Source organism: Notamacropus eugenii, chromosome 3 (assembly GCF_028372415.1).
Source record: "Notamacropus eugenii isolate mMacEug1 chromosome 3, mMacEug1.pri_v2, whole genome shotgun sequence".
Lineage (NCBI taxonomy): Eukaryota > Metazoa > Chordata > Mammalia > Diprotodontia > Macropodidae > Notamacropus > Notamacropus eugenii.
Window position 1 is genome coordinate 239,267,383 of NC_092874.1, and position 15,750 is coordinate 239,283,132.

At 32.6% G+C, this 15,750-nt stretch overlaps 1 protein-coding gene across 4 annotated transcripts in view; it reads left to right on the top strand.

Annotated features, from left to right (window-relative positions):
* MON2 (MON2 homolog, regulator of endosome-to-Golgi trafficking) overlaps nt 1–15,750 on the top strand; it is a 145,158-nt gene that overhangs the window by 14,819 nt on the left and 114,589 nt on the right. For 3 of the 4 annotated variants that reach the window (XR_011977243.1, XM_072655240.1, XM_072655241.1), the window contains exons 3-4: nt 12,561–12,688; nt 14,559–14,690. Coding sequence is in view for 3 of the 4 variants with exons in the window: in XM_072655240.1 (XP_072511341.1) it covers nt 12,561–12,688; nt 14,559–14,690 (260 nt within the window). In the remaining variant the exon portion in view is untranslated. Of the gene's footprint in view, nt 1–4,740; nt 4,844–12,560; nt 12,689–14,558; nt 14,691–15,750 lie in introns of those variants that run through there. The other variant, XM_072655242.1, reaches the window with a different exon arrangement.

Below are 15,750 nucleotides of genomic sequence, written 5' to 3' on the forward strand. Positions count from 1 at the left end.
ACAGAGAGTTGTGGGAGCTGAGGGCTGCTTTTTCACAACTTCATTCCTCCATTCAATTCTGAACTTTCACAGTTTCCTAATTGCTAAGTGTGTTTGCTACGATTCTTACAGCAGTATTGGTGGGAGGGAAAGAGGAAGAAGAAGGTAAGATCAAAGGACTGTCCATAGTCATATTTGAATATAATGTTGTTTTCCCTTGCTCCTGTCATTGTTTATATCCTACAGGAGTGCACATTTTAAATATAAATGGTTTTTTTTTCAGTAAAGATGGAACTCTTTCTTTAACTGATATTTAACTGACGGATTTTTAAACACATGGATCTTTTTCTCCCCAATCTTTCCCCAAGTATTCATAACTATAGAGTTTGTTAATATCCAGAAAGGCCAAAAAGTTTTTATGCTTAATGTGACTCCTCCTGAATGGTAGCATTCAGCCTAGTTTCACTTGGCACTGAAGGATTCTTTGATTTATACCTCTCTCCCTTTAGACATTTTCATTTAATGCCTCCTTTATTTTTTCTTTGTTTTCATTGCTCTCATGAATGCTAACATAAGTGGGAATACTATGCCAGGTAATGTCAGCAGTGACAAAACACATAAGATTCAGAACTGAGAAAAATTTCTTTTTCTATTTGGAATTATGATAACACAGAGAAATAGTAGTTTAATATATTTTATGTATATGAGGCCAAATTTCTTGACCCTACTTTTACCAACAAATTTTGTTATCATAGTCACAATTTGGCTTAGGAGGTGAAAGAATTTTTAATGACTTAGTTTCTTTATCATAAAAAGCATAATATTGAGATGTTTTTAACAATTGTGATGATTTAAATGATAATGATCAATGAAATTGTGATAATTTTAGTGATATAAATATATGCAAATTATTTTCTCATAAAATACAATTTTTTGTTTGACTTATTTAGTATATTTTAATGTGTCAGTATAATTTTTATAAAGTACTTTTTAATACTTTACAAACAGCAGTAGGATACTTCATTTAGACAGGACTTATTAGACATTTATTTATTTGTAAAAACCTTGTCCTTGACTCTGTTTGGGGAAAGAAGAGGGGTGGATTTCAAAAAGGGATAATATTTGTCCCTAGTACCTTTTACAATGCATGAAGCATAGTAGATGCTTAATAATTTTTTTATTTGAATTTCAAACCCCTCAGTAATTATTTTCCCAAGGAAGATTGTCCTGGGAATTGCCATTCCAGACTAAATTCATATGACCTTGTTATTGTTGCCAAGCATAATCTAAAATGGATGGGCTAGATTGTGAATTATGACTAGCTAAATTCATTTATCTTCTGCAATTTCTTTTATTGACCTCCCTCCAATTGAGGGTTTACTGTTGGCATCTCACCAGCATATCCATGTTCTCTGTAAATTAAGGTAAATTTTTGAGGATGATTTTTTTGTGACCAGAATTTGAGTTTAAAAAGATGACAAACTCAAAGTATCTTTGTGTGACTTCAAATCTCTGTGGCTATTTAAAAAATAATTTTTCTCCAGGAAACTCGAAACTTGGTTATTATAATTATACAGTATCCATTTTCTTTTTTGTTGTTCTTGTTCTGTTTATTTATATTGTTGAATCATGTATTTGTTTTGTTTTGTATGCCTTTTTAAAAATCAGTTCATGTAAGACTTTCCATATTTTTCTCAACTCTTCATTTTTGTTTCCTCTTACAGTTTAACAATATTTGATTACATTTATGTATTATAACCATTCTCCAAGTGATCAGCATCTACTTTGAGAACAATTAAATTTTATCTCTGTTTGTTATTGTCAGTTGGCTGTCTAGTTGAATTGAAACTCTTTGAGACTAGAGACCATATACATTTTACTAATCCTTTGTATGCTTCCTGTTATTGGGATAATGTTTGGATATGTGATTTCATTGATGTAGGGAACTCTTAGTGAAGAAGCACCTTCTTCCACCAATGAGTGTTGCCTGGAGAAATGATAAATGGAATGACTTGCCAGGGGTTGCACAGTCAGGATATAGGGACTTGAACCTTGGTCCTCCATCCTTGAGACCAGGTCTCTAGCTACCACACTGTGTGCATGCTCTTCTGTGTGCTTTCTCTCTGTCCGTGGGCCCACTCTCCTCTTCCCCCTTTGTTATCATGGATTTAAAGATGGAAGGAACTGTTTTGGAAGTCATCTAGTTTCAATTCTTATTTTACACTTGAGAGAACTGAAGCCTAGAGGGGATAAATGATTTGGCCAAGTGGCAGACACAGATTTAAACCTGAGTCCTCTGATTCCAAATCTCTTTTCCTTGCTCCATACTTTTTTCAAAACAACCCTTTGAGATATCTAGATATAATAAGGATTATTATCTCCATTTTGCTGATGAGGAAACAGACTTATCTGTAATGTGCCCATTTGAACAAAATTAGTATAAAAATATATGTTAGAGCCTAGACTTAAACCCAAGTATTCCAAAATCAAGAATGAGTAATTAATCCTTGAGCCTCTGCTATATACCCAGCACTGTTAGTCAGTATCACTGATACCACAAGAAATCAAAAATAAAGTGTTTCACTGAAAATGATACAAAAAGACCAATAACAATCTTAATTAGCATAAATAAATGTTTCCCAACACAAGTCTATGAACTTGTACTGTTATGAGTTAAGTCTTTAAAGTACATTGTGTTGTTTTTGAAAACTTCATGGGTAGGGAAAACATGGATTTCTTGTCTATAGATCATGGATAATTTCTTGCCAGAGAACTTGAATTCATTCTTGACTATGCTGCTCTATAACTTTAGCAGGTGACAAACCTCTTTGGTCCTTAGTTTTCTCATGTTTAAAACTGAAGGACTGCATCATCGCCTGTGTACATTTGTTTATATTTTGTCTTTGTTTTTGTATGTGTATAATAATGTTAGAATATAAGTTTGTGGGGGCTGGCACAATTTCTTTTTTGTTTTTGTGTTCCAGTACTGCCTACGGTGGGGCACTTAGGTGGCTTGGTGGATAGTTTCAGGTCTGGAGTCAGGAAGACTCCTCTTGCTGAGTTCAAATCTGGCCTCAGATACTTACTAGCAGTATGATCCTTGGCAGGTCACCACTTAAACCCCATTTACCTCAGTTTCCTTATCTGTAAAATGAGCTGGAGAAGGAAATGACAAATCAATCCAGTATCCTTGCCAAGAAAACGCCAAATGGGGTCATGAAGAGTCGGACAGGACTGACTGAAAATGACTGAACAACAACAAAACACTGTCCATAGTACCTGGTACATAATAGATTTTCTTGTGACTAAAGGCCACTGCATTTTCTTGGATTGGGTTGGACTTTCCTGACTCATGGATACCACAGGCAGCAGTTCTTTGAAGATTGTAGAGCCCTGGGTTACAGTAGACCGGCATTTTATAATTATGAGTAGTAACCTAAAGTTGGAATATTCTTATACTTCAGGTATAATAATTTAATATTTCAAAGATCTATGATTTATTTGATGTGGGGGCACCTTCCATTAGTGAAAGTTGCAACTCTTCTGCAATTTAAGTCTTTGTAATTTACTTTGGTTGAAAAAAGTGTGTGTGACTAACTGTGACTAACCAGATGATAATCCTTTCTACATTTAACTGAGGAGATCCTCCTACAACAGATAAACTCAGCCCATCACTGAGCCTTTACTCAAAGCCTTTCCAGTTTGGTAGGAATCTCCTGAGTTAATTTGTCTGCCAAGTCACCTTAGATAAGGAAGTAGGACAGGGGTGGGGAACCTGTGGTCTGAGGCCACTTGTGGCCCTCTAGGTGCTCAAGTTTGCCCTTTGACTAAATCCACACTTCACCAAACAAATTCCCTTAATAAAAGGATTTGTTCTCTCAAATTTGAACTCAGTCAAAAGGCCATACCCAAGGACCTGGAAGGCCACATGTGGCCTTGAGGCCATAGGTTCCCCACCCCTAAAGGATTTTAGAGGAATGATGCTGTAACTCCTGGTGATAATGAAACCTCTTTATACCCACTGCAGCGCCAGGTGGTGCACTCGGTAGAGTGCTGGACCTAAAGCTGGGAACACCTGAATTCAAATCCAGCCTCAGACACTTCTAGCTGTGTGTCCCTGGGCAAGTTACTCAATCTCTTGTCTGCCTCAGTTTCCTCATCTACCAGATGGGGATAATAATAGCACCCACCTCCCAGAGGTTATGATGGTCAGAGGAGATAATAATTGTGAAGTGCTTAACATAGTGCCTGGCACAGAGTAAGCACTATATAAACATTAGCCATTGTTATTATGTAAATATTAGTAATCTCAATTAACTGGCATAATTAGGAAATGTGGTATATTATATAACAATTTTTTCATTAAGTGATCATTAGGTGAAGTTTGTGGTAGTATTTTTGTGTCCCTTCAGCTCCTCCTCTTCAACTTTTTTCCTTGCCTTCTCATTACTTTCCTTGTCTCCTCAACTACCTTGTCTTGCTGCTGCTTTTATTCTTTCCCTCTTATATATGTTCCTTACCTGCTTTGACATCCTTTCCTGTGTACTTTCTAGCCTCAAGGACTTGGATTTTCTAGGCTCAGTGACCAGTCATAGTGGTATTTAACCTTTTGCTATTCTGGTTTGTGATCTGATCAAACTGCTGCTTCTTTCTACCTTTTTATCTATGATAACATTATCTACAAGCTTCATTTGTATTTACTTCTTTGCCTGTCATGAACTGGTAAGCTTATGGTTGAGAGGAAACATGCCCTTTTCATAGGATCCTAAATCTATGGCAGAAGCCTTAGAGTCCAACCCACTCATTTTACAGAAGAGGAAGCTGAGGTCCAAGAAGATTAATGGACTCACCCAAAGTCACACAGGTAGTAAGCATTTTCCATTAGATTGTAAATAAATTTTTGAATATAATATTTGCCCTGTAGCTAATGGTTTATGCAGTAAATACTATATGATGAAGATTAGTTGATCTTTTTAAAACATGTTTTAACAGTTTTATTTAAAGTTTTGATTTCCAAATTTTATCTTTCCCTCCCTCTCCTCCGCACTTTTTGAGACAGTAAGCAATCAGATATATATTATACTCATGCAAGTATGTAAAACATTTCCATATTAATTATTTTGTCTAAGAATATTTGAATAAAAGAAAAAAGTGTAAAGTAGCATATTTCAGTCTGTATTCAAACAATATCAGTTCTTTCTATATAGGCAGAAAGTATGCTTCATCAGTAGCCCTTTGGGATTGTCTGGATCATTGTATAACTGAGAATAACTAAGTCATTCTTCATTGAACAGTATTGTTACTGTGTACAACATTCTCCTGGTTCCTTTCATTTCACTATATATCAGTTCATCTACATCTTTCCAAGTTTTGCTAAAATCATCCTGCTTGTCATTTCTTATAGTACAAAATATTCCATTGCACTCATATACCATAGCTTATTTAGCCAGTCCCCAATTGATGGATATCTCTTCGATTTCCAATTCTTAGCTACCACATAAAGAGCTACTATAAATATTTTTGTACAAATAGACCCTTTTCCCTTTTTTTGGATGTTTTTGGGATGCAGACCTAGCAGTGAAATTGTTGAGTCTAAGGGTATGCGCAGTTTTATAGCCCTTTGGACATAGTTCCAAATTGTTCTCTAGAATGGTTAGATCAGTTCACAAGTCCCTCAACAGTGCTTTAGTGTCCCAGTTTTCCCGCATTCCCTCCAACATCCAACATTTTCCTTTTTTTGTCATATTAGACAATCTGATAGGTGTAAGGTGATAATCTCAGAGTTGTTTTAATTTCCATTTCTCTAATCAGTAGGAATTTTGAACATTTTTTCATATGATTGTAGATAGCATTGATTTCTTTCTCTGAAAACACTCTGTTCATATCCTTTCACCGTTCATCAATTGGGGAAATGAATTGTATTTTTATAAATTAGACTCATTTCTCTATGTATTTGAGAATTGAGGCCTATATCAGAGGTACCTGTAAAAATAATTTTCCCAGTTTTCTGCTTTCCTTATAATTTTGGTTGCATTAGTTTTGTTTGTGCAAATTTTTAATTTTACAGAATCAAAATTGCATTTTTATAATGCTCTCTATATCTTCTTAGGTCTTAAATTCTTCCATTATTCATAAATATGACAGATAAAGTATTCCATGCTCTCTTACTTTGCTTATAATTATCATCCTTTATGCATAAATCATGTACCTATTTTGACCTTATCTTGGTATATGGTATAAGATACATTGATCTATACCTAGTTTCTGCCATACTCTTTTCCAGTTTTCCCAGCAATTTTTGTCAAATAATGAGTTTTTGTTCGAAAAACTTAGATCTTTGGGTTTATCATATACTAGATTACTATTAATTTAATTTGTATGTAATCTATTCCATTGATCCACCACTCTGTTTCTTAGCCAGTACCATATTGTTCTGATAATTACTACTTTATAATACAGCTTGAGATCTGGTACAGCTAAACCACCTTCTTTCACATTTCTTTTTTTTTTTTTTATTTTGTAATGTTTAACAATCACATTTCTTTTTGATAATTCCCTTGATATTCTTGACCTTTTGTTTTTCCTGATGAATTTTGTTATGAATTTTTCTAGTTCTATAAAATAATTTTTTAGTAGTTTGATTGGTATGGTACTGAACAAATCGTTTAATTTAAGTAGAATTATCTATTGGTTTGTTATTTTACCAATTGTTTTGATCTGATTTTATTTGTGTGAAACGTACTTTATAGTTATATTCATATACTTCCTGGGTTTGTCTTGGCACATTGAATTCCAAGTATTTTATGTTATCTAGTTTTTTTAAAAAGATTTTCTCCTTCTATTCTTTGTTGGTAATATATAGAAATTCTGATGATTTATGTGGATTTATTTTGCATCCTGCAACTCTGTTAAAGTTGTTAATAATTTCAAGTAATTTCTTAATTGATTTTCTAGGATTTTCTAAGCATACCATCATATCATCTGCAGAGAATTTTAGTTTTTTTTCCTTATTACCTATTCTAATTCCTTCAGTTTCTTTTTCTTCTCTTATTGCTATAGCTAACTTTTCTAGTACAGTTTTAAAAAGTAGAGATAATAATGGGCATCCTTGCTTCAACTCTGATTGTATTGAGAAAGCTTCTAGCTTATCCCCATTATAGATAATGCTTGCTGATTGTTTTAGATAAATATTACTTATCATTTTAAGGAAAGCTCCATTTATTCCTGTGTTCTCTATTGTTTTTTATAGGAATGGGTGCTGTATTTTGTCAAAGGCTTTTTCTACATTTCTACATCTACAAAGGCTTTTTCTACATTGAGATAATCATATACTTTCTGTTGGATTTGTTATTGATATGGTCAGTTATGCTGGAAGTTCTCCTAATATTGAACCAATCCTGCATTCCTGGTATAAATCTCACCTGATCATAGTATATGATCCTTATGGTATATTGCTGTAATCTTTTTGCTAGTATTTTATTTAAAATGTTTGCATTTTCACTAGGGAAATTGGTCTGTAATTTTCTTTCTCTATTTTGGCTCTTCCTGGTTTAGGTATCAGCACAATATTTGTGTGATAAAAGGAATTTGATGTAGGGCTCCTTTTTCGCCTATTTTTTTCCAAATAATTTATATAGTATCGAGATTAATTGTTCTTTAAATGTTTTCGTAGATTTTTCTTAAGAATCAGTCTGGTCCTAGAGATTTTTTTCCTAGAAGTTCTTTGGTGACTTGTTCAGTTTCTTTTTAAGACTGGGTTATTTATGTGTTTAATTTCTTCTGTGAATCTGGGTAATTTATATTTCTCTAGATACTCATCCATTTCATTTAGATTGCCAAGTTTATTGGCATATAATTGGGCAAAATAGCTCCTAGCAATTGCCTTAATTTCCTCTTCATTGATGATGAATTCACTCCTTTCATGTTTGATGCAAGTAATTTGGTTTTTTCTTTTTTAAATCAAATTAGCCAATGGTTTATCTATTTTATTGGTTTTTCACAAAACCAGCTTTTAGTTTTATTAATTCAATGGTTTTCTTACTTTCAGTTTTATTTATCTCTCCTTTGAGTTTCAGAATTTCCAATTTGGTTTTTATCTGGGAATTTTAAATTTGTTCTTTTTCTGTTTCTTTTAATTGCATGCCTAATTCATTGATCTGCTTTTTCTCTATTGTACTGGTGTAAACAATTAGAGACATAAATTTTCTCCTAAGTACTGTTTTGGCTGCATCCCATAAATGGATATGTTATCTCATTGTTGTCATTTTCTTTAATGAAATTACTTATTATTTCTATGATTTATTCTTTGAACCACTTGTATTTTAGAATTAGATTATTTAATTTCCAATTAATTTTTGATCATTCTATTGTCCATTATTGAATATAATTTTTATTGCATTATAATGTGAAAAGAATGCATTTGCTGTTTCTGCATTTCATCATTTGATCATGAGGTTTTTATGTTCTATAGTACATGGTCAGTTTTTGTGTAGATATCGTGTACTGCTTTTTGTTCCCATTCAGTTTTCTCCAGAGATCTATCATATCTAATTTTTCCGGAATTTTATTCACCTCCTTTTTTCTTCTTTATTCTTTAGTTAGATTTATCTAGTACTAGGAGGGGAAAGTTGAGGTCTCCTACTAGTATAATTTTATTGTCTATCTCCTCCTGTAACTCACTCAATTTCTTCTTAAAAAATTTAGATGCTTTGCCATTTGGTGCATGTATATTTTTAGTATTGATATGACTTCATTATCTATGGTACTTTTAAGCAAGATAAAGTTTCCTTCTTTATTCCTTGTAATTAGATCTAATTTTGCTTTTGCTTTGTCTGAGATCATGATTGCTACCTCCATAATACATTCTGCTTCAACGCCTTATCTTTACCCTGTGTGTGTGTCTCTCTGCTTTAAATGTATTTCTTGTAAACAACATATTGTAGGATTCTGGTTTTTAATCCATTCTGCTTTTTGGGTGAGTTCATCCCATTCACTTTTATAGTTATTAGAACTGTGTATTTCCTTCCATGCTATTTTTTGTTTATCTCCTTCTCTCTCTTACACCCTACCTTCTCACAAGTTTTTTTACTTCTGATCACTGCCTTCTCTAATCTACTCTCCCTTCTATTATTCTCTTCTACCCTTTCTATTATCCGTGTCCCTTTTTACTTCCTTAGAGGGTAAGATAGATTTCTGTAACCAACTGATTATGCATGTTATTCCCTCTTTGAGTCAGTTTTGATGAGAGTAAGGTCTAAGCTTTGCCTGCCACACACCTCCCCCATCTTCCCCTGCATTATAATAGCTCTTTTATGTGGGATAATTTACCCTATTCAATCTCCTTCCTCCTTCCAGTGCAATTTTCTTACCCCTTTATTTTAGTTTTTGGGGTATCATCCCATCAGTCACCCCTTGTATATATAGTCTTAATTGCTGTTAAAGTTATAAAGTTGTTAAGAGTTACAGATACTATCTTGGCACCGAGAAATATAAACAGTTTAAGCTTATTGAATTTCTTATATTTTCTCCTGTTTCTTCTTTACCTTTTTATGTTTCCAAAGAGTCTTGAATTTGGAGGTCAAATTTTTCATTCAGTTCTTGTCTTTTAATTAAAAATGCTTAGAAAGTCCTCTTATTAAATGTCCATTTTCTTATGTCTCCCATCTTTTGTTCATGATTCTTTAACTAATGGATTAGTGAAGTCCCATTTAATTATTATAAAAAATATATTGGATAAAATTAAAATACCTTATTTTAAATTCAGTACATTATTTATATAATGTGTTTCAATATGTTATATTTTTGCTTCTCCTTAGGAGTTTTTGTCAAGCCATTCCATTAGCAGAAGCTAAAATCAGTATCTCAAGTAAGATTTAGAATTACAGTTGTACCCTAGTTTTAAGAAAAACATGAAAAATCTTAAACATATTGAAGTGATAACTGAAGATTGTTTTTCTTTTTAATATTTCTTATCTTTGTTTTTACATCATTGTCATTTCTAAATATATTCTTGCCTTCATTTCTCCCCAAAGAACCATTTCATATAATAAATAATACAAAGGATAGTAAAGAGTAGTTTAGCAAAACTGTTGAACAAATCAGCCTAGTCTGACAGTGTATCCACTCCCATAGCATACTACTTCTGCAAAGTAGGAAGGGGGACATGCATTTTCTCCTTTCTTCTACTAGGCTTTATTATTGTAATTACATGTTATGTTTGGTTGTTATCATTGTTTTTTTTCAGTTTACATTGTTGAAGTCATTTTATAAATTGTTTTTCTGCTTATCTTTACTTTGCATCTGTTCATATAAATCTTTTTATGTTTCACTGTATTACTGTTTCTATGACCCAATAATATTCCATTACATTTATGTATTACCATTTGCTTAGTCATTTCCCCAGTCAGTGGATGGCTTTTGTTCTTAAATCTTTCTGTTGTCCATATATCTTGGATATCAGTTCCCTAACAGAAATATTTGATACAAAGATGTTTGTTATTCCATAGATTTCTTTCTCATAATTATTGCATTCAGTTTGTTTGTATAGAAGCTTTTCAATTTCATGTAATCACAGTGACGCTGTGACTAAGAATGTATCCCCAGCCACAACTGTGAAATGTACTTCATCTTGTTCTTTTATGATTTGTATGAAATAATCTATAATATATTAGAAAGCATAGAGTAGTGGTAGTACTAGTAGTGGTAGTAGCTGCCTAGCAAGACCTGGGTTCTAGTTTGACACACATTGGCTGTTTGACTTGGGTTAAGTCATTTAATCTCTCAGTGTTCTAGGCAGCTCTCTGAAACTTTAAATTATAGAAAAGGTGCAGGTGAGAGTTTCCTCACTACAGAATTCCCTGTACCAGTGAAATCATAAATCTGTCTTTGTCCTTAACCCTATGATCTTTAGTATTTAGTTCATGCTTCCATTTTGAGTTTATTAAGGTATGTGACATAAAGTCTTCAGCTATATTTGTTTCATTGATCTGGAACAGCCTTTCACATGACTGATAGTCTGCAATTCTTCTGAAAGAAGACTTTTAACAACATCTTTCATTTAGGCCACCTCTGAAGGGAGATTCAGATAAATTCATTTGATGAACATTTCAAATATGATTCACTTCATAAAAATAAATTTTACTTATCTGCTTTTAAACTTATCAACCAGGAATTTAAAGCTTTATTTTTAAAATAATCAATATATTTCATAATAATATATTTCAAATATAATCAACAGTCAATAATATCTTTTATTATAGGCCACCTCTGAAGGGAGATTCAGAAAAATTCATTTGATGAACATTTCAAATATGATTCACTTTATAAAAATAAATTTTGTTTTATAAGATTTAGAGCTAGAAGGTACCTAATGAGGCATCTGACTCAGTTCTTTCTCATGAGTGTGGAAACTGAGTTCCAAAGAGACTTGTTCAGATTTCTACAGGTGTAAATAGCAGAACCATCATTGGAACTCAAGTCCTTTGACTCCAAATTCTGTGATGTTTTCTGGTTTTCCCTTTATGTTTCTGTCTTTCTGTGTTTGTCTGCCTAACCCCACTTTATTTTCATATCCATGCCCCTTAAATAGCCATGAAATAGAATTGAAATATTATTGATTATTGGTTATATTTGAAATATATTATTGTGAGGTATACTGATTATTTTAAAAATAAAGCTTTAAATTCCTGGTTCATAATTTTAAAAGCAGATAAGTAAAATGTTTTATTTTTCTCTTCCTTTCCTGACTGGCCCAAGTCCCATCCAGATTAAATTGCCTTTTTACTTAGATGGTTTCTAAAAATGTTTGGTTATGAATTTTTTGGTTGCAGCACCTGGATCCTATCTCTCACTCGATTACCAAATTTTCTCTTTAAATATTATTTTGTTTGAATTTTAGGTGCTTCTTTGTGATTTGTGATATGTAATGTGTATGTAGTCCTTAAGTGATACTATGCTCTGTAAGCATAACATTAGTCTTATGGCTGGAGAGGTATACAATATTTATTGCACTAATTTGATGATAATGATTATGAAGTCTCAAGAGTTCTTTTTTTTAAACTTCTATTTGAATCTTATTTTGTATCCTAAAATTAAAACTTCATTTGTGGTCTCCTTTCTGCAACAAGAAGAGTAGGAAATAGAGTGCTCCTCAAAAGGAAGGCAGGGCACGACATTTTAGACGGGTTATAATTAAGGTGGGCAATAAATGTAAGTAATAGGTGGAAAACCCTACTGCTTTCTCTTAGCTTCTACTATTCTTACTACCACAGGTTCTTAATTTTTATAGAATCAGAACATTTTAGTGCTGGAAAGGACCTTGGAGTTCCTTTCCTCCAGTCCATTCAGGTGAGGAAACAGTCACAAAGAGGTTAAATTGTCCAGAGTCACATGGCAGAACTGAGAATTTAAACTTAGACCTCCTGATTTCAAGTGATATCACTTTTATGAGCTGTAATTTCTTTATTTGGCATTTTATTTTTAAGAAATTATTTTAATTAGGGAAATCACTGCTACTAATCATTGAGTAAATCTGTTCAAGAGTTATGAACTGTTTAGTAATTTGCTTTATATGTATTCTCAAGCCTTAAAAGAGAACAGCTCAGAAGTTGTTCAGCCTTTCCTGATGGGATGTGGAACCAAGGAACCAAAGATCACTCAGCTGTGTCTAGCAGCCATTCAGAGGCTTATGTCACATGAAGTTGTTTCTGAGGTAAGAGAGGCATAATATCTGCACATTTTTCCTTGGTAAAGAATAATGTGGATTTTTGTAAGTGGGAAAGAAAACATGCTTGATTTCTAGTTCAGGATAGTAATTTAATGAAGAAATTTAAATTCAGGGAAATTGCTGTATTTTAAAATAGTATTCAATAAGGCAGCAATCAAATGTAGTATATATGATTTTCTGTGTATTAAATATATATGATATATATGTATAAGGTACCCATTTTGTTTTCTATGTGTTAAATATTACATAATTCTTTATTCAAGGAATTTATGATCTTAAATATCAAGGTCCTACAAAATAGATTAAAATTTTTATAATCAAAGATCAAATATTTAGTTTCATCGCACACATTATTATTTTCCAAAATTAATTGCTTTGAAAGGATTTGTAAATAATATAGGTATACCCAAGTTCAATAATTTGTTTAAAGGGAAGAAAAAGACTTAATGAATTTATGAGCAATATGCAATTATTCGCTATTGTTTTTAGAGCTGCATAAACAGTATTTTTCTTATGTGAAATCTCATATAATTCATTATAATTCAATATATTCATTGTCTTCCTCATAGACTTCCATGAGCATATCTTAATTCTTTGCTCTGAAGGATACCAGTTAGGCTGTTGGGATGCATCAAATTCCATAGACTCAAATACTTCTTGCTGAACAGTACCAATTCTAATTCATTTCATATATATGCTTTTAGTATGGTTTATGTGTAGCACAAAAGTGTAGTGTACATTGATGAATATTTTTTTTATTGACTATACCAACTCATGCTGTTTGTTTTGGTGAAGAGTGTACCCATACCCATGAAGTAGTAATTCCTAAGGGATTGACCTATAAAATACTGAAGTGATATAAACAAAATAACCAAGATGCAAAGCTAGTCAACTTAGGTAAACTCATATTTATTTACAAAACTATATTAATAGAAGAGACAAGTTGTATTGGGGAATTAGTTATAGAGATAATTAGGAAAGAATAGCAAAAAAAGGGATATTTGGCCCACATTTGAAAACGTAATCCTTATAATCAACTGCTTGTTCTTGACTAGGTATTGCTATACCTTCTTGTTCACATTCGAACATGTCCAAATAAGAAGAACTAGTGCTACTTAAATATTTTTCTGAAAGAAAATTTAAGCCTATCCAAAAGTAGTCAACATACATGAGAAAGTATGCAGTGATATAGGCATGAATGATATCAGTCATTTTGTGTGTATTTCTTTGGGGCTGGGAAGATACTCTATTCTGATAGCTTAAATATCTGATATTTGTCTGATATCACTATGATATTAGTGAAACATTTTACTAATAATGAAAGTTCCTGGTGTAGAATCTCCCTCCACTTAAGCAAATTGGTAAGTGCTTTATAATTTAGTATATTATAGAGTAGCTCTGGCTCTGGAGAGTAGTATTGTTACTCAGGGTCATCTAGTTATTATGTACTGTCAGAGGCAAGACTTGAACCCATGGTCTTCTGGATTCCAAGTCCAGCATTTTTTCCACTACACCATGCTGACTTTTCATTAACTAGTATGATAATTACAGTAATACCTCTTTTCAGGGAGAGGTACCGTTTCTGAACTTTCTCTTTACAAGAAGGTTTTTGTAATATAAATATTAGGAGGCAGAGTACCTAGGTTCAGATCTCAGTCTGATGCTTTCTGCGTCAGTGACTGTGAACAGGTCACTTAACTTCTAGGGGCCTGTTTTGTCATCCTATAAAAAAGACTAAATGATTATTTAAAATCCTTTCCAGTCTGTAGGTCATAATTCAGTGTTTGTTGCATATAGCTTAAACAGATGTATTTTATTTCATTGATAACAACTGACAAAATATATTGTTTTACAGACTGCAGCAGGGAATATCATTAACATGCTTTGGCAGCTGATGGAGAACAGCCTTGAAGAACTAAAGCTACTTCAAACAGTTCTTGTTCTTTTAACAACCAATACTGTAGTTCATGATGAAGCCCTCTCTAAGGTAGGAACTTTTTTCTGCTCCATTGATTTATTTCTGTGATACAATCTGTTTAATTCAAACCAATACCAGGAGAAAGAAAGAGCTGCATTTATTGGAATTAACCACAGCTTTAGTGTGGACATTGTTTTGGCTAGTGATCACAGAATAGACTCAGAGGTCTATAACCTTTTTAGCTCTGTGTTTTAGCATTAAATGAACTTAGGGCAACTGCCAGACCTAAGGCATAGGTTCCATTTTATCTTCACATAATTTTAAATAATTAATAAGGCATGGAATATGATACAGTTTTTCTAAAACTGACTTTTTCATTAAAATTTTTTAGAAATAATAACTGATATTTACCCAAGTAGTTTAATATGTGCAAGTTGCTATTATTAATTCACACGCTAACTTTGTGAGGTCTACTTTTCTACGTCTGCTACAGGTATCTTTATCATCCCTAATTTGTAGTTGGGAATTCTGAGCCTGAGAGTTTAGATGACTTTGCTCCTGATCATACAGCTAGTAAGTGTAAGAGGAGGGATTTGAATTCATAATAACATGAATTGTAGTTAGCATGTGGAGATACTGCTTACCAAAATTAAGCCAACACCTACTATGTAGATATATGTGGTTTTTGTTATGAAAACAAGGATGTTCTAATAAAAAGAATTTTAATTTGAACTTTTAAAATCAGTTTTATACTTTGGAGAGAACCCATTTTCTGCATCTTCTTACAAAAATAGAACTTTTATTGTAACACTTGTCCCAATACCTAGATGCACACTGGCTGTTGGCCTTGTTTATTCTAAAGGTTATCACATGCAGTTAAAGCTCATGAGGTGGGTATTAGTTTTGTTGCCCTTTTAGCACTGCTATTATGAAAGGGCATTTTATAGTTTTTCTTATATCTCTTCTCATCTTAAAACTATAAAACAAAAAAAAATAGCTAATGATCTTAAATTTTTTTTTTTAATTGAAATTGTTTTTTCCTAGTTCTCTTTTTACCTCTCTGAACATTCCTCTTTGATCTCCTCTGGTTAACTTTCCTCTTCTGGGTCCTTAATTACGTATATCTTAA